The 22,934-nt window shown below is 48.1% G+C and overlaps 2 protein-coding genes across 2 annotated transcripts in view; both read left to right on the forward strand.

Annotated features, from left to right (window-relative positions):
* Dhrs3 (dehydrogenase/reductase 3) overlaps positions 1-1,772 on the forward strand; it is a 33,803-nt gene extending 32,031 nt beyond the window's left edge. The window contains exon 6 of the mRNA NM_001037199.3: positions 1,259-1,772. Coding sequence (NP_001032276.3) covers positions 1,259-1,343 — 85 coding nt within the window. The 3' untranslated portion in view covers positions 1,344-1,772. The remainder of the gene's footprint in view (positions 1-1,258) is intronic.
* LOC103692519 (60S ribosomal protein L9 pseudogene) overlaps positions 1-22,934 on the forward strand; it is a 1,198,372-nt gene that overhangs the window by 449,138 nt on the left and 726,300 nt on the right. The gene's annotated exons all lie outside the window — the stretch shown is intronic.

Below are 22,934 nucleotides of genomic sequence, written 5' to 3' on the forward strand. Positions count from 1 at the left end.
CAGGTAGCTCAGAGAACAAGGGTCTTCATGCCAACAGCATGAAATTTGGAGACATGTCATAGCTCTAGACGTGGAGTTTTCCAGGGTAGACCACCTGGGAAGGCGGGCTTCATAATGGAGATATTTTCTCTAGAGTTTTTTTTCAGCACTGACTTCAACCTAGAACCGTTCAGACTTAGCACAGCAAGACTTTATGCCTGGGTCCCATACTGAAGGGGTAGTGTATATGGCAGTCTCATCACAACCCTCAGTACAGGGAGAGCTGTATCCTCGCAGCCATGCCTCTGGTCCCAGTACAGCCACTTTGTCTGAGGGTCACCCTGTTGTTATCAGAAATCGACTCCCAGGAAAGCCCAGCCATTGGCTATGTGACATGGAACATTGACACTAAGGGAACGGTGACAACTGGCTCTTTATCTTCCACCCTGACTAGCCTTTGTGCAAGCAGAGGGTAGAGAGTAGAGAACAGGGGAGAGGGCAATCTAAGATTGCTCTCTTGACTGCCTGAGGGATCCTCTACGGGAGTAGGTACCAGACTGGGTAGTTGGCTTAGATGGCTACATGCTTGGTGTGTAAGCATGACGATCTCGATTTGATCCCCAACACCCATATCTGACCTTCATCCGTGCACCGCAACAGGTGAATGCACACTCACTCATATGCAGAGAGAGACTGATTGGTTTCTTTAAAGGAGGGCTGGAGACATGGCTGATGGTTAAGAGCACTTGCTGTTCTTGCACAACACCAGAATTCAGTTCCCAGCACCCGCATCAAACAGCCCACAACTTCCTGTCAAGTCTGGCTTCAGGGGATTCAGTACCATCTTCTGGTCTCAGTGAGCAACTTTACTCAAGTGTACAACAGGCACACATATGTCCACATACTTAAAAATAAAAAAGACTAAAAACAACAGACCTGTGTGTCTATTGGAGTTCTGGAAGCTTAGTACGGTGTAGCATCTGGCAAGGACTTTCCTGCAGCCTTATGACATCATGGACAGTTCCCCATAGAGGCCAGAGCAAGTGTGACCAGAGAGTTTACTTCAGCAATAAAGCCACTCTTCAGATTATTTATTAATCCACGGTACCTTGAAAGCACACTGGATGCTGACAGTGCAGCCCTGTCTGTTCCTATGCTTGGCCCTTTACCTAGTGAAAGTGCTGATTCTCAGGGTTCAGGGGGTATTTTGAGAAGGGGAGCCAGTTGTCTATTACCGTTTGTCACTGCTACCACTGACGATCTTCTCCTCTCTCCTCAGCATACTCCCGCAGGCTGCCCTGGAGGAGATCCACAGGTTCTCGGGGACTTACACCTGTATGAACACCTTTAAGGGGAGGACATAGAGGCAGGAGGAAGACACACCTGAGGAGCTATGGAACCTGAGGGGGAAACCACAGCAACTGGGCACACACCCATGTGCCTATTCGTTGGCACATCTGCTGGGTGAGCAAGACTGTTCTTGTCCCCCAGGGAAGATTTTGCAGCTCCCCAGGTCAACTCCAGGACCTTTGTGCAGGACTGATGGGTGTAACCCTGACCCCCATGGGGAGGCAAGAGGCCAGCAGCCACCCAACAACTTTGTACATTTCTCATTCTGTAGGGTTTATCGTGAAATTGCTTCTCCAGTCTAACCTGCCTGAGCAGTGTGCATCTACTATTTCCAGGAGAGTCTGCCCCCAGACACTCTGCCTTTCCCTCCACAACCCTCTCATTCCCAGCTCATGCAAACTGGTCACGCGGCAGGAATGCGAAATAAAGAGGTGGCTTTCGAAGCTTCCTTTGTTCACATGCTTGGGAGGGAGGGAGGGAGCTGGGAAGGAGCCTGTCCCAACCTCAAAGCCCCATCTTTTGAGAGAGAAGTCTGCCTTGGGGTCTATAGAGAGCAGGAGAGGAACTGCAGCCCAGTCCAAGAGAGAGAGGGGAGGGAGGGAGGGAGAGAGGTGTGACCAGGCCTCTCCAGACATGGGGCTTCCCTGGTAGGGTCCCTGAGCGCTAGTCCACAGAAAAGCTGACCACATCTGTCCTTCCTTGGTCCCACTGGGCCACCAATGTAAAAGTAAAGTCAGACTCCACTGAGCACCTGCTGCCTCCCCTACATGAAGAAGCCAAGATGATACTAGCAAAAGATGCCGTTCATCTGCGTCTCCAGAAACAATGACAACTCATCACTTAGGGACAGCATTGCGTTACAGCCCCTACAGCACATATAATTGTAGGAGATGGAAAACCCAGAGAATGGAAGGAGCTGTCATGGTCTCAGTCAAGGGTAGAGGTGCCCATGGTTCTCTGGTGTGACTTTCATGCTGAGAAAATCCAATGTCACTGTAGTCTGTGTAGAGCAGGGAGCAATGTGACCGGCTAGGAATAGGATCCAAGTATTCAGCTTTTACAGGTGGGTGGCAGGGAGTAGGCAGGAGTCCCGCCAGACAGGGAGGAGAAGGTCTCAGGCCTCTGACTTAGCAAGGGGCTTCCCTGAAAGCTACACAAAGGCCACACAGACCTGTGCACCTCAGGCTGGACCCTTGTGCTCATAGCAAGGAGGATGAGATAGCTCGGAAAGCAGACTGGTCTGCAAGAGAAATACCAGGCATCCGCTGCTTATGGAGCACTGATGGGGTACAGCCAGCCTAAGACATAGCGTTCACGCTGTATCAGTTATTGGTTCTCCCTGCAGCCACTGGAGGAACAGACAAACAAACAAAAAACAGCTCAGAGTGATCACTGTCTAATCACTTGGTGGTGGGTGTCAGCCAGGTAAGACCCGCAGATCACTATGGTTTCCTACAGGGAATGTGTCTGCCTTGCAACCTCAACCTATTTATGAAACTGTCTTCCCTCTCGGAAGCCACTAACCAAGATGAGGTCTCCCAGGAGATAAATGTACCGGTCTATCCTCATGTCCTCTTCAAGTTCTCCCTAGAAATAGTACATGTCACTTTCATTCCCATTTCATTGGCCAAATTTGGTCATGTGATCATGCCTGATCCTGGGAGAATCTACATGGGCTGCCAAGCTTTGGAAGAAGACTTCATGAGGAAAAGTTAGAGTCGAAGCCAACTTCAAGGATGTAGTAGCACTGGAACCCATGTGGTGCTGAGGCAGATGCCTGGCTCACTTCCCAAACACCCGTCAAAAGGGAGAATTTGGAAACTCATTTCACAGGTGAGAAGATGGGTTCAGAGCAGGATGTGGGCTTGTCCAGGTCTGGGGGCCAGTGAAAGGCTTGAAACCCTGTTGACCCTGGAAGGGATGGTTGGCATTTTGCCTGACTCCCAGGAAACAAGGCCCATCATTGGCCCGCAGCCCTCCATAGATTTGTGACCATCAGTCTTGTAATGGCAATGCCCCAAGCCCTTTCACAGGTAGAGGACTTGACCACAGGTCATGTAGGCTCAAGATATCTCCATTATAATGAGGTACCTAAAGACCTGGAGGCTTGGGGTTGGGGATTTAGCTCAGCGGTAGAGCGCTTGCCTAGCAAGCGCAAGGCCCTGGGTTCGATCCCCAGCTCCGAAAAAAAGAAAAAGAAAAAAAAAAAAGACCTGGAGGCTTAGCCAATGAACTTTCCTGCACAGACACTCCTCCCTGCAAAACGTATTTAATCTCAGGCCCACCCTGAGAAGTGAGGTACGGTTTTACTCATCCCCTCTCTGCCATGACAATAAATGTCTTAAAACCATGGACTGTCTCTTTTCATCAGGATAAGCCTTGGGGAGCTTTAGAGAAGTCCTTTGCCTACAGAGCCATCGTCTAATCTCCTGTAGAAGGCCTCCCTGTACTCCCAGTGGTGGCCGCCACCAAGCTCAAGCCTACTGCTGTCAAGCCAAGGACTACCCCTGTAGGACCAGCTAGAGCTCCCTCTTTTCCCCCTAGGCCCCAAGCTAGATCCAGCTCCGGGGGTTGGGCCCCCAGTCCCTTCTCAGCTCTTCTGTGGCTTCCAGCAGCACCTGGATGCCCAAAAGTCTGAGAACCAGACTGCCCTGGCCTCCTTGCAGGCCTGGGAACTCCCAGCCAGCTCTGTGTCCTGCGCCACAGACTGTGCTTTCCCACCCCCGCTGCGGTATCATGCAGCTTCCCGCAGCCTAACACCCGCCCATCGACAGCTTAGGATAATCATGATCCCCGAGTCCTGCCTCCCCAAGTGGCCAAGCCCTGTGGCAGAGCAGACTCGGGACCCATTAACCCTACACGGGTTCAGCATTTGAACACAGCTCTGACTTGCAGTTTTCTGTGACAGCAGACAATAGCAGGCAACAAGGAGTCAAGTCTGGACCATCTGTCATCTCATTTTTTGATCCTGGACAGTTGTCCCCAATGTGTATGGGGAATGTTAGTACTGCCTCAGCTCCCTGTGGTGTCTAGAAATCTCCCAAGGCCGGTATCTGTGGCTGGCTCTTCTAGGAGAGAGGCTGGGGTGGATCCATCTTGGAGGACAGGGAGAAATGAGTGGGGCAAGGTGGGAGAGGGCATGTCCCGTCTGCTGAGCCCCAGTTTTCCTGACCACCTCTATGCAGCTGAGGTGTTTCTGTGTCATAGCCTGTGGGCTGACCTTATAGAGATGCTTTGGTTACTGCGGTGTCCATGAAGTTGCATTTGGCCTATAAACTGGAAATGTAGTAAGAATCCCAAAAGAATATGCTGGGATGCTGGGATAAGCAAGGCCCTGAGAGCCTTCCCCAGGGCCCATCAAGCATGACCACTGCCTTAGTTAGCTACAGAGACTGGATACCTTGGTTTCCCAGAATTCCAATGGTTTCTCTTGGTGGTAGGGTGGGGCTTGGTTCCCCCACAACACATAAACCAACACCCCACTTTTGGGTTCTTTTTTTTTTCTTTTTTTCTTTTTTTGGATTGCTTCCAAGAGAAACCAGAGAAAAGGCCTTGGGCAGATTCCCAGGAGGCCTCTCTGGTCCCTCCCTGGAATGGTTTGACTGCCTGGAGAGCTTCAAGAGTGAGCCTGGAGAGCTAATTCTGTCCCTTTGCTTGTCCAAGTGAAGGAGAGTGACAAGCGCCAACCCCCTGAGGGGCAAAACAGGCTGTGCCAACCCTGCAAAGAAGCCTTGGGTCCTGGGAAATGACCCAGTTGCCAGGCTGGAGGTTCCTCCCAAGCCCCAAAGAGAAGCAGATCGGGGGTGGGTGCCAAGCCCAGGGAGGCATCAGACCTCAGCCCTGTGTGGCTCAGGTCCAGAAGAGCAGGCTGTCTGGCTGGGCCAGTGGTCAGGAATTCAGTCCTGTGGTGACCAGTAGCTCCCAGAGACCAAATTCTTTGAGAAACTGACTCTCCTAGGGATAAGCTGATGTCTACAGGGACAGACCAGAAAGCTCCAAGGTCAACCCCAGAGTTCGCTATTAGGCCCCTACCTCTCCTTACTGAGAGCTCCATCCCACAGAAGGTAGCTTTCACCTTTGTGGTATTTTTATCTGACGGAAGACAAACAAAGAAAAAACTCAGGACACAAGGAACAGGAGCTGAGGTCCTCAAAGAACAGCTCTAGTGCCTGGGAAAAGAGAAAAGAGCCTGCGGCCCAAGTACAGCCCCACCCCCAGTCCCCTCAGGAATGCCTTTCTGCCGCTCAGTGGACTGGGACTGAGCTAAGCTGAGAGGACTTCTTTGCGCACACTCCTGGCTTCAGGCAAAGCCAAAGGCGACAAGTATCCGCTGACGCAGAAGGAAGGGCTGGAACTGCTCCTGGACTAATCTCACTAAGTTCCCAAACATTCCTTGGGGCTTGGAGTGCAGGTCAGTTTGTGGAGTGCTTGTCTAGCTCTGGGTTTGATCCCCAATACCACAGAAACCAAGCATGGTACAGGCTTTTATTTCTAGCACTTGAGAGGTGGAGGCAGAAGAATCAAAAGTCCAAAGGCTATGGTCAGCTACATAAGGAGCTGGACGCCAGTCTGGGAATCAACTTGAGAACCTGCATCAAAACCACAAACAAACAAACAAACAAACAACAACAACAACAACAACAAAAAACATTGATTAGGGGTCAGAGAGCTGGTTCCCCAGATAAGGGCACTTACTGTCTACCCGGACAACATGAGTTATGAGTTAGATCCCTGAAGTCCACATAGTAGGAGAGAATCAGTGCCCTTGGATTATTCTCTGACCTCTACTTGTACCCCTACACACGCACACACACACACACACACACACGCACACATGCACACACAATAAATGGATCAGCCTAAAATATTTTTAAAATACACCTGGGTCCACTTTGGTGCAGAGTGGGATTAAAATAGCTCTTCACTGTGCTCATCTATTCAAAGCTCCCATTCTCTACCTCTCAGCCCCACCTCTTAGAGCAGAGCCAAGGCTCAGGGGCCTACCCCAAATTTTCCAGCTCTCAAGCTCACCATGAAGCCAGAAAGCTCCACAGGGAGTGGGAGGTCCCTTTCCCATTGCTGTAATAAAACACCAACAAAAGCAACTTAAGGAGGAAAGGATTTACTTTGGCTGACAGTTCAAGGGACAGTCAGTCCATCAAGGTGGGGAAGTCGAGGAAGCTGGAGCCTGAAGCAGCTAGGCATGTGACGTCTACAATCAGAGCCATGAATGTGCATGGTAGGGCTCAGCTCACCCTCGATTTCAAACAGGCCAGGATCTCCTATCTAGGGAGTGGTCCTGCCCACAATACTGAACAATTTCCCACAGGTATGTTCACAGACCTTCCTTCCAGGCCATTTTAGATTCTGCCTTGACAGCAACTAATGTTCACTCTTGCAGGAAAGGATCCATAGCGTTGGGTTCAATCTGGGCTCAGGTTGTAATAGCATCTCTCTTGCCCTTCTGTGTCTTGGGTCTGGGTGACTATCCAGTGTGAACTGAGTTAAAGAAGGCACAGTGAAGTTAAAGGGATGACATGATATTTGTGGTTCTCACAACCCCAGAAACAAACTGACAGCCCTTCAGGGTACCTGGATCCATGCCATGGCCTGGCCTGTGGTGGTGACATATTTCGAGGCTGATTCTGACTGTGGTATGATAAGCTAAGGCTCACATGCAATGGCATAAGGTAAGGAGAGGTCTCAAGGGAGGACAGCTGTGGAGTCCCCAGAGGGATGGAAGGTACTTTCTAGAAAGCAGGGCTATAGTTCTTCTGTGCCCAGTAGGTGCTATGTCACCATCCTTGGCTCCAAAAAACCCATGGTACAGCTCCCCATGTCTTGGGAAGAAAAGAAATAGAGATGACCCCTTAGAAGGCACAGTTGGGAGTAACAGCTATTGTCCTGCTGGGATACTGCTCTCCAAATGGGAGATGCCCAGGGTGGACAGAAAACTTGAGAAGCAGGGCCATCATAGAGGCACCGTAATTGGCAGCAAATGCTATATTGGGGTTCTCTAGAGGAACAGAACTGAAAGAAAGAATATACATCATATAAATCTGATATATATATTTGTATACACATGTATATGAACATGTACATCATATGTTATACATATACATATACATATACATATACATATACATATACATATACATATACATATACATATACATATACATATACATATACATATACATATACATATACAGGATTTATTAGAATGAATTACAGGCTGAAGTTCAGCAAGTTTATCAATAGAAGGTTCAAGATCCACAGTAGCTGTCCAGTCCATGAGACTGAATGCCTCAGCTGGTCTTCAGTATACAACAGAATCTTGAAGAAGTGGGCTTTAATGCCAATAAAGGAATGGATTTGCTAGCAAGGATGAGGGCAAGCCGTCAAAAAACAGAGAACTCTTTCCTTTTATGTCCTTTATGAAGTCTGACACCAGAAGGTGTGGCCCAGATTAAAGATGGATATTCCCTCCTCAAAAGATCTGGATTAAATTATTCCCACTTCAAATTATTTAATTAAAAAAGTCTTTTACAGGATTTTACCACTTGGGTTTTAGTTAATACAAGATGTAGTCAAGTTGGCATCCAAGAATAGCCATCACACTGTCCTGACCCAGGAGGCTGTCTGGTCAAGAAGCATTATTGAGATAAGATTCATTAAACTGTGTGATCCAATTGTGTATAATAAATTTTTCAAAACTGGTTTCTGTGAACACCTTGATTCACATGCACAAATCCAGATACACACATACACATTTATATAATTATAAAAGTAAAACATTTAAAAAAAGAAAAATGAGTATGTAGACAGAATCAAGATAAAAATCACATGATCTTCTCAATAGATCTAAAAAGGTCTGATAAAATTCAACATCCCTTCATAATCAAAGTCAAAGGAGACAAAGGATAGCATGAGACTCATTCAGTATAAAGTCTGCACAAAACTAACCTCTAGGTAACGTTATACTAAATGGGGAAGGATTGAGAGTGGTCCCTAAGATGAGCAAGACAAGGTGCCCCCTCTTTCCACTTCTATTCAATATAGGGCTTGAGTTGTCAGCCAAGTAATAAGGCAAGAAAGAGAAATTAATACAGACAAACGGACACAAATTGGAAAGGAAGATGTCAAACAATTTCCACTTCCTTATGATAGTCAAATTGAGACAGGCTGACCCCATGACAGGTTTCAAATTGGCAGTCTAGGAGAGTAGGGAACTGGGCAAGTCCAGGCAAGTCAGTTAAAAAGAAACCCAGACTTCAGGCAACTAATCAGAAACTAGAAAGTACCCAGCCACCTAGCCTGAGGCAAGGACAGTGGGTCAGCAAGTTTCCAGAGCTCTCCAGTAACAGGTTCCATCCCCATGCTCCAGTAATGGATTGTCCCTAGAGATGGAGTAAGATAAAGGCCCAAACCTCCTCAGTAATAATTTCCAGCCCCCATGCCCATTACCAAATAAAATGCCTTAGAGATGGAGATATAGGTCGCCTATCCCAGAATTCCCTAACATGCTTTAAATCTAGCCTGTGAGCTCTTTTGGTTGTCTCTCCATTTTAGAATGAGGGGCCCACCCCATCACCTTAACTCCCCCACCCACTGCATGCTGATCGTCTACATAATAAAACTTTCCTTGCTTTTGCATAGTATTTGTCTCTGGGGTATCATTCTTCATCGAGCAATGAACCCTTATAAAATAATCTTTCATTGAATGACCAGATCATAGTTTATCCATCCATCATCTAAGTTGATAGATATTCGAGGACAATATCTGCTTGCTGTATTTGCCTCCTTGAAACCAGACACTCTATGAGGGCATAGCATCTGGCATAACCTGGTTGTCTGAAAAATAGACTCTTCAACAATGGCTGCAGATAGGGAAGTGTAAGCGAAGGGTCGGGGGGGTGGGATATCTTGAAGAGAATAGGGGACAAGAGACGCAAAGAAGAACGCCAAGACAAGAGTTTGATCAAGGCAACAATTTTATTTTTCCCCAAGGCTGAATTTATACCATAACATGGGTAACAGAGGGAGGGGGGAAGTAAGAAACATTTATACAGGCCAAGGACACAATATTTGTGTAGTCAGGGAATAGGCTGATGTTGACAGGATGTCAGAAAGGTTGCAGGTTTGTCATATCTATCAGCAGGATGTTGGTTTTTCAGAAAGGTTACAGGTCATCACATTGGGTATCTTTATCATATGATTATTATTCATTTTGACCACCAGATTTGTATTAGTCTTCTGCAGCTGGCTGGGGATTTTCCATGAACCCAGTCATGCTTAATTCTAACCATAATAATAACATCAATAATGGAGGGCTTCAAGGGCATCGCTCCCAACAGGGAAGCCCCCTCTATGTCGGAGAGGAGCCCCCTGAGCAAGAAAAGCCACAGTGTATTACTAAATGTTTGAGACTTCATCCCAATATTCCTGACATCACTGGCTTCCTGAACTCTATAGGACACCTGACAGCACCTCTGTCTTCACCTACTGCCTTTCACAGGTGTGACAATCATAAATAATTCCCGGACTCTATGAAATATCAGAATTGAGTCACCCTGATGGGAGTATTCGGTCTTCAGGCCACTTGTTTCTTTTATGCAACAACTCAAGGTTATATAGTATCTTAAATGAGAATGGAGCCCATAGGCTCATATGTTTGAACACTTGGACCCCAGTTAATGGAACTGTTTGAGAAGGATTAGGAGGCGTGGCCTTACTGGAGGAAGTGTAGCACCAAGAGTGGCCTTTGAGGTTTCAAAAGCCCATACCTGCTGGCTGTGGTGGTGCATGCTTTTAATCCCAGCACTTGGGAGGCAGAAGCAGGCAGAGCTCTGTAAGTTCAAAGCCAGCCTGACCTACATAGTGAGTTCCAGGACAGCCCAAGAGGCGCTCTCTCTCTCTCTCTCTCTCTTTCTCTCTCTCTCTCTCTCTCTCTCTTGCTGCTAGCTGTGGAAACTGAGGTCTAGGAAGCTTTAGTGGCCTGTTCCCTAGAAGGTTAGCAGATCCATGAGCATGGGCCTCCCTCTGTCCAGAGCTAAAGTCTCTAATCCTCCAAAAGACCTCACACTGCTCAGGCATCCACATGCCTCCCTCCTGGTGAGACACCTAGTATCTGCAGAATTTTGTAGCACCCCCCCCCCCAAATAAATCCTTATCATTCCTTTCATTTTTCAAGACTCACAAGACAAAGGAAATAAGCAGTTGAAGAAGACACACGCTGTGCTCAATCCCTGGCTGCTGCTGAGTTGTAATTGGATCCTGCCTGGGAAGGTGACTTGGGTCTGGGCAAAACCCCAGACCGGGAGAGGCAGGAGGACCAGGCTTGGGCTTTGTGAGCTGTTCCACCACGTGTGAGTGTAAGCTGGGGCTGCAGACTGCATACCCCAAGTGCCACTAAGGGGTTCAAGAGCCTTGACTTCTTGCTGGGGATGGGCAGGCAAGGATATAGCCCAATCCACCCTTCTTTACCATGTTAGATTTACTGCCCTGCTGTCGTCTGCTCTGTGCGAGATGCCGAATGAGAAGAGAAGACAGCTTGGCTGTCCATCCAGATCTGCTGAGAGCCAGGAAGGAGGAAGGGGAGGGATGGGTGCGGAGCTTGAAGCCATCCATACCTGGCTGAGTCTTGGTTCAGTGGGACCATGAGCTTTACCTTAACCTGAACTTAAACCTTTCTGAGTCTCGGTTTCCTCAACTGAAGGACGGAGCCCCTGAGGGGAAAATCGAAAGAAAAATACAAATAATGAACTAAACATACTGAGCAGTACGAAACACCCATTAATAAATGCATCTCTTCCTTACTTTGCAATAACAGCTGCGAGTCACTGTGTGCCTAGTGGGACAGACCCAGAGTTATATGCTTAGCAAGGAAACAAGTCTAAGCAATGATACAGTTGGGATTCGAACCCCAGAGTCTCGTTACAAAAACCTGCTTTTAATCTGGCCTTGCGTCTTTGTGAAGAAGCTATCTGTGTAAAGACCAGTACTTGCCATGACTTGCCAACATCTTTACCTGGCCCAGCCTGAGCACTTCCTACCATGTCGGCCATGTCATTGCCTTCCCTGCTGGAACCTGAAACCAACTCTCAGTCCAACTGCAGAAGGACAAGCAGGTGGCTCCCGGGGCTTTGTGAATAGAGTGTTCTGGCCTCTCACTGTGGGAAGTTGTAGAGTATATTTCTTCGTTTCTCTTCCTCCCCTTTCCCTCCCCTCCCCGTCCCTCCCTCTCCTCTCCTCTCCTCTCGTCTCCTCTCCTCTCCATTCTTCTCCTCTCCTCTCCATTCTTCTCCTCTCCTCTCCATTCTTCTCCTCTCCTCTCCTCTCTTCTACTCTCCTCTCTTCTCCTTTCCTCTCCACTCCTCTCCTCTCTTCTCCTCTCCTCTCCTCTCCTCTCTTCTCCTTTCCTCTCCTTTCCTCTCCTCTCTTCTCCTCTCTTCTCCTTTCCTCTCCACTCCTCTCCTCTCTTCTCCTCTCCTCTCCTCTCTTCTCCTTTCCTCTCCTTTCCTCTCCTCTCTTCTCCTTTCCTCTCCTTTCCTCTCCTTTCCTCTCCTTTCCTCTCCTCTCCTCTCCTCTCCTCTCCTCTCCTCTTCTCTCCTCTTCTCTTCTCTGTCTTCTTATTTTTCTCTGTCCTCTCCTTCCCACCTCAATGGCCGGGGACAAAGTGAGTACCTTGATGGGACTAAGGGCATGGCTCAATAAGAACATCACAAACATGAGGACACAAGTTCAAATCCCTGTGAATGGTTAAGGGCCCTTAATTATGGCAACTATGGGCAGGTGGGATGGGATGAAAGAAACAGGAGGATCTCTTTGGCTTGCTGGCTACTAAGCCAGCTCAGTTCTCAGCAAGACATCACAAAGAAATAAAGCAGAAAGAAATAGAACAGGGCACCCCAAGTCTTCCTCTGTCTTTTGTATATGTATGTAAACACATACATACATATAAATAAATAAATAAATACATAAATACATAAATACATAAATACATAAATACATAAATACATAAATACATAAATAAATAAATAAATAAATAAATAAATATAAATAAATAAAATCGTTTAAGCCAAATACCCCATACAGGTCGTTCCATTCAGTAAATTGCCAGAGCTCCTTATAATGTACCCAGCACCCTGCCCAACTCCTGCAAGGACAACAGGAAAAGCAAGATGCTAGTTTCCCAGGCTTAGTTCTCGTTGGTTATAGCAAGCATGGTTTGGGTCCCTTGTTCAAATATAAACCAATGCAAGCAATCAAAGGATGCTCCAATAGATAAAACCCAAGTCTTACATGCTGTCACTTCCAGCCAAGGAACAAATCAGCGCTGGAGCCCACAGACTGAGAGTTGGAGACGCTGAGGTCCATGCCAAGGAAAGGGTGACAGGATGCTAGGTAGCACAAAAGTTAGCTGTCACCAGGATGACCAGTGGTGGGCCCCCTGATTTGCCCCTGGGCCTTAGGAGTGACAGTTGGCTGAGGTCCTGACAAGCAGTCTAGAGTTCCCAGGACTTGGACTGACTGGCAGTTGGCTAGCAAGGTGACAGGCAGTTGGCAGGCTCCTAAAGATGGGCGGTAAGCTAGCGTCCTGGTGGGCAGTTGGCAGCGCGGCAGTTGGCAGCAGACTCAGCCTGTCTGTCATCCCATCACCACTGCCCTGAGGAAGAGAGGGAGAGGGACTCCCTCATCTTCTCATGTCCATGTGGCCTCTAGTCCACTAGTGGCAGAGGGAACAACTTTCCCTACTACCCACAGATAGAGGCTGCACAATCTCCAAAGCTTTTTGCCCCTGCATAACAAGGCGAGATTCTGTTTGGGGTCTTCAGTGTCTTCTGAGAGCTATGTGTCACTGTGGTCCCTGGATGGAAGGGGTTAAACAATTCTGGCAAGGGCCCTGATTTATCTTGCTCATTTGGTCATCATTTCTGAAATTTTGTTCCTAGGGGCAGAGCCCAGCCTTGAAAATGACCCTCTGTTAGGATGTGTCAGGTATGAATAGGGAAGGCATCCAAAAGTGTGTGTGTGTGTGTGTGTGTATGTGTGTGTGTGTGTGTGTGTGTGTGTGTGTGTGTGTGTGTGAGACAGAGAGAGAGAGAGAGAGACAGAGAGAGACAGAGAGAGAGAGAGAGACAGAGAGAGACAGAGAGAGAGAGAGAGACAGACAGACAGACAGACACAGATACAGACACAGACACAGACACAGACAGACAGAAAGAAACAGGGACAAAGAGACAGAAGCTCTGGGGCAGGAAAGCTCCGTGGAAGAAGGAAAAGGTTAGAACAGCTAGAGAGAGAACCATGACCACCGATGGAAAGCAACTGAGACAACAGTGACACTGTGGACCCTGGGAGGGATTTAGAACCCATCTCCCATGTCTTGGAGGAGAAGACAGAGAAAGGAAAGGCCACAACCAAAACTGTTTTGTAGAGAAGTCCTTCTAGATTCCAAAGCTGTGAGGAAACTTTAAAACCAGCAGAGGGAAGTGAACTGGGGCAGGACTGAGAGATGGCTAAAACCAGAGGGGACTGCATGAGGCCACCATCATGGATGTGGCCTGGTTCATCTGCACTAAGAGCCAGGATGAGACAGACTGAGGGAGGCATACACCTTTTTCTATAGGGTTCCTTCCCTACCCCTCCTTGTGGTGGCCTGGAGGCCCCTGATAGACGAGGAACTCAAGACTCAGGGAATGGCCATAGGGTGGATCCCTCTCTGGAAAAGAAAGTAGTGTTTGTCCTTGTAGACTTGAGCCTCTGAGGCTGTCTTCCCAATGGGACTGAGGTGGGACCACCCTGCTAGGACTGAGGACTCTTTGAGGTAGGAACTAGTCCTCTGAGTCGTGTCCTTGGCTGGTCTTACATAAGTTCTCTCAGCTCTTCCCAGAATCCTCCAGCACTCCCACAACCAAGTCTTATCCCCACCATGCAACTCAGAAATTCTTTTCAGAATACAGATCTGAATACATGGCTCCCTGCTTAGAACCCTCACCATTGCCCATAGGATAGGCCCGTTCTAACTCAGCCTAGACAGCGAAGGCTCCACAAATTTTGTGACTGATCATCCAGAATGGAAAAAAAAATCACTGGGGCAAAGCATAGAAAGAAACCTTTTATCCTTGTCAACAAGTAGACATGTTGATTCTCTATAGATGAACATTCAGGTACACACAAAGGTTTGCAAAAAAGAGAGTTATGACCACACTGTGTTTGTTAAAGGTAGGGCACTGAAAGTTACATACATTTCCATCTAGTTAAGATTCCTACATAGGAACATTACACAACGCTGAAAACAAATGGGTTGTTGCCATACACATCAATATGGATAAGCCTCACAGACATAATATTGAGCAAAAGGAACCAGAGACAAGAGACTTCATTTGGCATGATTCAATTCATAGGAAGTTCAAGATAGGTCTAGTAATTACCTTTGGGATTGGCATGGTTAGAGGGGTGGAGGAGGGAAGTCTTTAAGGGTGGGAATATTTGGCATGATGATCTGAATGATAGCCATCCACGTGACACTGACTGAGCACTGTGTTTAGGACCGACTATGCCTCCTGCCTCACTGCAAAGTAAAGAAACAGAAATCTCAATTCTCACAGATTAGGAGTAACAGGCAGCTATTAAAAGGAATGACTGGCTAGGTGTGGTGGTGCGTGCCTTGAATTCCTACAGAAGAATTGTGAGTTCAAAGCTATCCTTGTCTCAAAAGCCCATTTTAGGGGACTTAGAAGATGACTGGGTGCACAAAGTGCTTGCTGTAGAAGCATGAGGACCTCAGCCAGCAGTGGCTTATCTGAGACAGGAAGGTGTCCCCAGGTATCCTGGGGCTCCCCGACTGGCCAGCCTAGCCAAATCAATATACTTCTGGCTAGGCAAGAAACACTGCCTCAAAAATATAGAAGAAAGTGACTGGATGAAGATGGCCCCCATAGGCCCATAGGGATTGGTACTATTAGGAGATATGGCTTTATTGGAGGAAGTATGTCACTGAAGGGGCAGCTTTGAGATTCTCAGAAGCTCAAGCAAGGCCCCGTGTTTCACTTGCCTCCTGCTGCCTGCCCATCCAGATGTAGAGCTCTCAGCTACTTCTCCAGCACCATTTCTGCCTGCATGCTGCCATGCTTCCTGCCATGATGATAATGGTCTAAACCTCTGAACCTGTAAGCCAGCCCCAATTAAATGTTTTCCTTATAAGAGTAGCTGTGTTCATGGTATCTATTCACAGCAATGAAACCCAATGACATCCAATGCTGACCTATGGCCTTCAAACACATGCATATACATGTATACATATAAACACATATGCCTTACATATACAGAGAGAAAACATTCTTTATACCACTTATTGATTACAGAGGGATGTGTACCCCATGCCTGTGAAGCCCTCATTTCTACAAGCTGTGTTCTGACTACCTGACCACACGCATCCGTACATTCAAAAGTCAGAGCCCAGCGCTGAGGAAAGGCCTCTGAGGCCCAGAAGTGGTTGGGACAGGACAATTTGTTCTTTATGTATCTTTATTCTCTTGGTGGCTGGGAAAATGTGACTGTCATAGCTGCCAGACAGATCACAATGGGAGCATGAAATTGAGACAGGAAGGTGTCCTAGTTTGCTCATTACCATGAGAAACACCACGCCAAAATCAATTTGGGGAAGAAAAGGTTCATTTGACTTATACTTCCAGTCACAGTCCATCATTGAGGGAGTCACAGCAGGGGCTCAAGCAGGAGTTGAAGCACTGAGCACATAGGAACACTGTTCCTTGGCTTATGTTTACCTTTGTTATACAGCCCAGGCCCTGGATAACGTTGCCCACAGTGGTGTAGACCCTTTCATACCAATGAGAAATCAAGAAAATACTCCACAGATAAGGTCACAGGCCAATCTGATGGAGACCTCTTCTCTCTTCCCAGTTGTGTCAAGCTGGCAACAAAGATTTGCTGTCACAGAAGGGTGAGTACTGCCCACACCGGCCACAGCAGCAGAGTGATCTCTGTGCGATCCGGGCTCTGTCAATAATGAGGGGACCTAGCATGGTGTCTCAGCTTGTGACAGGCCAGGTGAAGAAGGGTGACTACTGCCAGGACCGCACCCAACCTCCTCCTGTGTGTGCGCGAAAGAACAAGGGCTGGGCCAACAGGATGACTTAAGGTGAGGCAGTAGTTCTCAAGGCTGACTTACCTGAGTTCAATCTGCAGATCCTACATGGCAGAAAGAAAACCAACTCCCGCAAGTTGTCCTCTGACCCCCACACATCCATTATAGCACGCACACACACCCACCACACACTGTGAATAAATAGAATGTAATAAAAACAAGGGTGGGGGCAGGTGATGGAGGGGGAGAGGGAGTAAGAGGTTCTTCGGTAAAGATGAGTCTACAGGCCTGCTCTGAGCAGTAGAGGACAGATGGTAGTCACAGAAGCTATCCCAGGGCCCAGGAAGGAGGTTGGCCTTCTGTCTGACACCATGTCCTTGTGTCCAGCTGCAGCCCTAACCAGGATGACGGATGTCCCTGAAGGAAAGGTCACTGTCCCCAGTGCCGCTGTGTGTTTGGTGAAGGCAACGGGTGGGACATCTTGTACAGCTTGGTGGATGTCTGACCTTTGGGGGTCCCAGACCTCATGGCAACTGAAATTTATTTTGGTTACTAAAGGTGGGGAGAAGACCTCAGCCATAAATAACTGCTGTCCAGGCAGAAGGCCTCTCCCGGAGGCAGCCCATGGGCCCCAGGCTGTTTCAAGGCCAGTGTGTCCCCGCCTGGCCACAGGCAGGCTGAGGGATAGTGTCGGCCTAGGAGCCCAGAGGGAGGCGGGGGAGAGAGTCAAGGGGTCTCGGGCCTGGGTTCAGAGTGAGGTTAGCCAAATAGTGGATAAATTAAGCAAAGGAAACAGACAGCTCCCCTCTCAGCGAACTTTTCACCCAGCTAACCTGCTCCTCACCCACTCTCAGGTGGCGGTGGCGGCTCCCACCTCGGGGCTGTCACCTCTCCTGGGGGGATTGTCACCTGCCTCTTTTCCCCAGTCCCCGCCCCCACAGGCCCAGGTGAAAGTCTGAGAATGAAGTCCCCAGGAGGGAGCAGCTGCCTTACTTAACTAGTTAGAGGGCTTCCCTCCCTCCCCAAGTTCATGGTGGGCAGGATGGCCTTGGCGGCTGCTCTCACCAGGATAGGGCCAAATGAAACAGGTAGGCTGTCTCATTTGATGTGTGCCATTCCAAGCGCAGACACCAGCCCTTCTCTAATTCCAGCCGTGCCACCCTCTGAGTCCACCCACTTGCTTCCTGAGCAGGGGAGGGGCCCGCCCTGAGGTAAAGTACAATCGTCCTAGGTCTGGGATCCTGACACAAGTAGGCTTGTCCTCAGATAGTAAGTCTCCCTGAATCAGGGTCTATGAGCAGAAATGACCTCTCAGGCTACCAAGTCATAGAACCGAAAGAGGGCATGTGTATCAGGACAACCTGGCATTAGAGGGTCTTCCTAAGAAGGAAAGAGGCAGGCATCCTAGTTAACCTTCATCGTCAATTTTACTGGATTTAGAATCACCATGGAAACACAACTCTGGGTGTGTCTCCGAGGATGTTTCTAGAAAGGTTTAACTGAGTAAGGAAGACCCACCCTGAGTGTGATCAGGATTAGCCCAGGACTGAATGGGAGGAGAAAGAGATCTGAGCACCAGGACGCATCTCTCTCTGACTCCTGACTGCAGATGTGATGCGACCAGCCACCTCATACTTCTGCCATCATGACACATTGTGCCCTGGAACTGTACCGCAGCTTCCTTAAGTTGCTTCAGGTGCTTTTGTCACAGTGATGACAAAGAGCTGAAAGAGGCCCTAAGCCCAGCCCCTAGGCCTCCACTGTCCTTTCTCAGTGTCTCATCATCAATGGCTGCCTAGCCTAGATTCATGCTGGCTCTTGGAGGATATGCATGACTCCGAAGCACCAAGTGGACTAGGCTGTGGTGAAAGGTCTACACACGCAGACACCAGAAATAACCTACTCTTCATTCACCCTGACCTGCAGCATATCGAACCAGTTAGAGGCAGGCTGCACACTCTTTGAGGGAAAATGAAGCCTGGGGCTGAGGCAAGTGAATGTCTGTGGACGTAGTCAACAGCAGGGCACATGCCAAGTAGTGTTGTGCTTCATGGGCATATGACATTGATTCGTCAGAGTCAGGTGGTGGGGACCATGGCTGAGTGGCTACAGTCCTAATGACAAGGCTGTGTAAAGAGAGTAGTCTGGACTAAAAAGAGATGGCCAGGCCTTGCTTATCTAGAGGTAAGGGTGGGTGCTGGGCCAGAGTCACAGATGCTGCTATACCCTTGGGCTTCTTCTCAGCATAAAGTTCTGCCATCCACCTCACATCTCTCTGACAGGATTTGTCTCCTCTTCCAAGCATAGGGAAGAGCAGCCTTCAGAAGTTGGGTGTCAGATTGGATCACTACACCACTGGTGTACCGTGACATAGACACTTCCAACCCTGAGTGTAGTTCAGTCTTCTGTGAAATGGGCACTCAGCTCCAGTCGTCCCCGGATAGGGGAGAAAGGTACTGTACAACTGCCTGGGCTGTCTTGGTCCCCAGAATAGATGGAAGAGGTGGCCTAAAGACCCAGCCTGAGGCTGGGAAGAAAGTAGAAGTGTCTGGCTCCATTTTCACAGCGAAAGACATCCAATGCAGCCAGCACAACCGGAGTACACGAAAACCTGAACTCTTGTTACAGCCATGGCCTGGAACTTTCTTCCATCCCTAGGGATGCTCTGTGGTGCTGGCAGGACTGAGATCTTTGTAGAAAGGGAGATCCTGTCCACCCCACACCCCTCTTCCCTCCTCCCTTGATATCCCTTGTTCTTGGACGGAAGACTGTGAGAAGCCTCTGTGAAACCGAGAGACATCTGTCCCACGTCTCTAGTCAGGGGTGAGATAGTATGAAGAACATGGCCACTCCAGTTGTGTTCCCGACTCAGGCAGGACAGCACGAACTGGCCTTCTTATCTCTCTGCTCCTTAGGGGTCAGAATCCTGTAAGCCCAGGGATTAGACCCATTGGGAGGGAATCTGCTTGTCACCTGACAGTCATAGGTCATTGCCAGGGAGCCAAGGTTGCAAGTGGCCTTTGGATGGAGAACACTGATTTCTGGGGTTCTCCTTAGGATTTCGTAAACCGCCATCGTCCCTTTATGTTCTCACACGAGCTGAGCTCTGCATTTCTGACTATATTCGCAGGGCTGGTGATCAGCCCCATACTTGTCGTACACTACGTAGGTGGGTGGCCGGTCACTGAGCTCTGGCCCAACAGAATACTCACCAACTTTAAAGATGAGTGTCGAAGGATAGCCACATAGCCTCAATACCAACTGAGATAGGTAGCATGCCTGCCAGCATGCCTGAAGCCTTGGGTTCCATCCCCAGCACTGGGGTGTGTGCCTGCCACCCCAGCACTCAGGAAGTGGAGGCAGGAAGATCAGAAGTTCAAGGTCATCACCAGCTACTTGAAGCCCTGTCTTGAGAACAGCAACAAAATGAATGCTGAAATGAGTTGTGTTTAGCCTCTCATAGCGTCCAAGAGCATCTTCCTAGCCCACCTCATTAAAGATGTGCCAGTTTAGAAAGTTCTCTGTTCAAATGACTGGTGAATAAAAGGAGTGGGGGGGAGGGAAGGAGGCAGGGAATCAGGGAAGAAGGGAGGGAGGGAGGGAGGGAGGGAGGGAGGGAGGGAGGGAGGGAGGGAGGGAGGGAGGGAGGAAGGAATAGTCTCATTAAACTTGTGTGACCTTTTGGAAAGTGATAATTTTAAAAAATGGGCCATGTAGGCTGAGACGGATCAGTGGGTAAAGCAGTTCCCGGGCAAGCACAAGGACCTAAGTTCAAGGCCACAGAATGTACCCGAAAGCTGGATACAACTGCTGGATCCACAATTCCAGCGCTCCTCTGGTGAGATGAGACCATTGGAAACTCAGGAGCCAACTTTCCTGGCATGCACAGCAGAAAAATCAACAAACAAACAAACAAACTGGAAATGATACCTGATTCAAAAAAGGTTGAGTAGTCAAGAACCAACACCTGAGCTTACCCTCTGACCTCTACACACACACACACACACACACACACACACACGAGCACATAGACATGTGCACACACAAAGATTTAAAAAATTAGGTTATGTAGTCAGCAAGGACAGATATGTTCTCTGAAGCTGGACCCATCATCAAACAGTGGGATTCCCCCTATAGATCGTGACCTTTCTGCTTCCTGTGTTTCCAACAATTCCTGGGCCAGGGGCTTCCCAGAGTAGATGACCCATCCATGGGTTCATTGTTTAAAATATTTGTTCAGTATTATTAAAAAGATGATGTGACAGGAAGGGAAAAATAAAAGCAAATATGAGGTACCCGCCAATTCTCAGAGCCAATGCCATTTTCATATCTGTGTAGGACACTCCCACCCTGCTTAAAGCACACAAATCTGAACATGGCCACAATCCTCTACTTTTTATATTTTTTCTTCTTTTTTTTTTCTTTTCTTTTTTTTCGGAGCTGGGGACCGAACCCAGGGCCTTGCGCTTGCTAGGCAAGCGCTCTACCACTGAGCTAAATCCCCAACCCCTTTATATTTTTTCAATGTATTATTATCATCATTATTATTCTGATGCTGTTGTGTGTATGGTGTATTGCAGGATTGTGCAAGTGGAGGTCAAAGGACAACTTTCGGGAGTCAGTTCACTCCTTCCACTTTTGTGTGGGTTCTGGGGATTGAACTCAGGACCTTAGGCAAGTGCCGCAAGTGTTTTACCTTCTGAGCCATGTTGCTGGTTCTATAAATCTTTTTTCTTACTTATTTTTTAAATATGGACGTGCATAAGTGTGTGTGGACGCCAGCGATACCTCTGGTGTCATCCTCAGAAACATTTTCCACTGCCTTTGGAGTAAAATCTCTCATTGACGTGGAGCTCACCATTTCAACTTGACTAACTGGCTACGGAGCCCTAAGACTTCTCAGGACTAGGATTATAAATGTGCACCCACTTGCCTGACTTTTTACATGGGTCCTAGGGCTTAAACTTAGGTCCTCTTGCAAGGCAAGTGATCTACAAAGTCACATGCTCAGTCTACCATGGATGGATTTGTTTTGTTTTATGCAACTAGCAATATAACAATGCCATATTGGACACACACACACACACACACACACACACACACACACACACACACACACACTAAAATTTTTTCCCTACAATATATTTTGCATTTTTTTTCTTTTCTTTTTTTTTCGGAGCTGGGGACCGAACCCAGAGCTACAATATATTTTGATTGCAGGTTCCCCTCCCTCAATTGCTCCCACATACTCTACTTCCCAACCTACATCTCTCTCTCTCTCTCTCTCTCTCTCTCTCTCTCTCTCTCTCTCTCTCTGTCTCTCTCTCTCTCTAAAAAAAAAACAAACAAAAATGAGAATTAAAACAAAGGAAAAACACACAAGAAACACACACATGGAGATATACAAAAACAAGACCTATAAAAATACAAAATTGGAAACCATACCATACAAGCAAAGGACAAAGAAGAAGAAGAAGAAGAAGAAGAAGAAGAAGAAGAAGAAGAAGAAGAAGAAGAAGAAGAAGAAGAAGAAGAAGAAGAAGAAGAGGAGGAGGAGGAGGAGGAGGAGGAGGAGGAGGAGGAGGAGGAGGAGGAGGAGGAGGAGGGAGAAGAAGAAGAAGTGGAGGAGGAGGAGGAGGAGGAGGAAGAGGAGGAGGAGGAGGAGGAGGAGGAGGAAGAAGAAGAAGAAGAAGAAGAAGAAGAAGAAGAAGAAGAAGAAGAAGAAGAAGAAGAAGAAGAAGAAGAAGAAGAAGTAGTGGAGGAGGAGGAGGAGGAGGAGGAAGAAGAAGAGGAGGAGGAGGAGGAGGAGGAAGAAGAAGGAGAAGAAGAGGAGGAGGAGGAGGAGGAGGAAGGGGAAGGCGAAGGGGAAGGGGAAGGGGAAGGGGAAGGGGAAGGGGAAGGGGAAGGGGAAGGGGAAGGGGAAGGGGAAGGGGAAGGGGAAGGGGAAGGAGAAGGAGACGAGGAGGAGACCAGCCAGGGGTGATGGCATATGCCCTTAGCCCTAATCCCAGCAGTCTGGAGGCAGAGTCAGGCAGAACTGTAAATTCATAGACCAACATAGTCTGCAGAGCAAGTTTCAGGACAGCCATGTCTATACAGAGAAACCCTGTCTCAAAAAAACAAAAAACAAAACAACAACAAAAAAGTGACAAAAAAATCACTAACTTTGGTTTTCGTTGTCTATTGCTGATGTAGGGCTACCCATAAGTGTGGTTTGTATACCCAGTGAGACTCCATTGGAGAAAACTTTTTTCCGTTGTGAGCAGTTGTCAGTTAGAGATAACTTCTTGGTTAATGGGAGCTCCTGTCCCCTTCTCCCTTTTGGTGCTGGTGCCTTGTCTGGCTTGAACTCATGCAGGCTGTGCATGTGCTGCCACAGCCTCTGTGAGGCCTTTGTCATTCACCCCCTCTTCCTTCTTACAATCTTTCCACCTCCCCTTCCGCCTAGGTCTTTATACATTGTAGCCATTCTTCTCTTGTATCTTGCTCTGTA

This window comes from Rattus norvegicus, chromosome 5, assembly GCF_036323735.1.
Source record: "Rattus norvegicus strain BN/NHsdMcwi chromosome 5, GRCr8, whole genome shotgun sequence".
Taxonomy (NCBI): domain Eukaryota; kingdom Metazoa; phylum Chordata; class Mammalia; order Rodentia; family Muridae; genus Rattus; species Rattus norvegicus.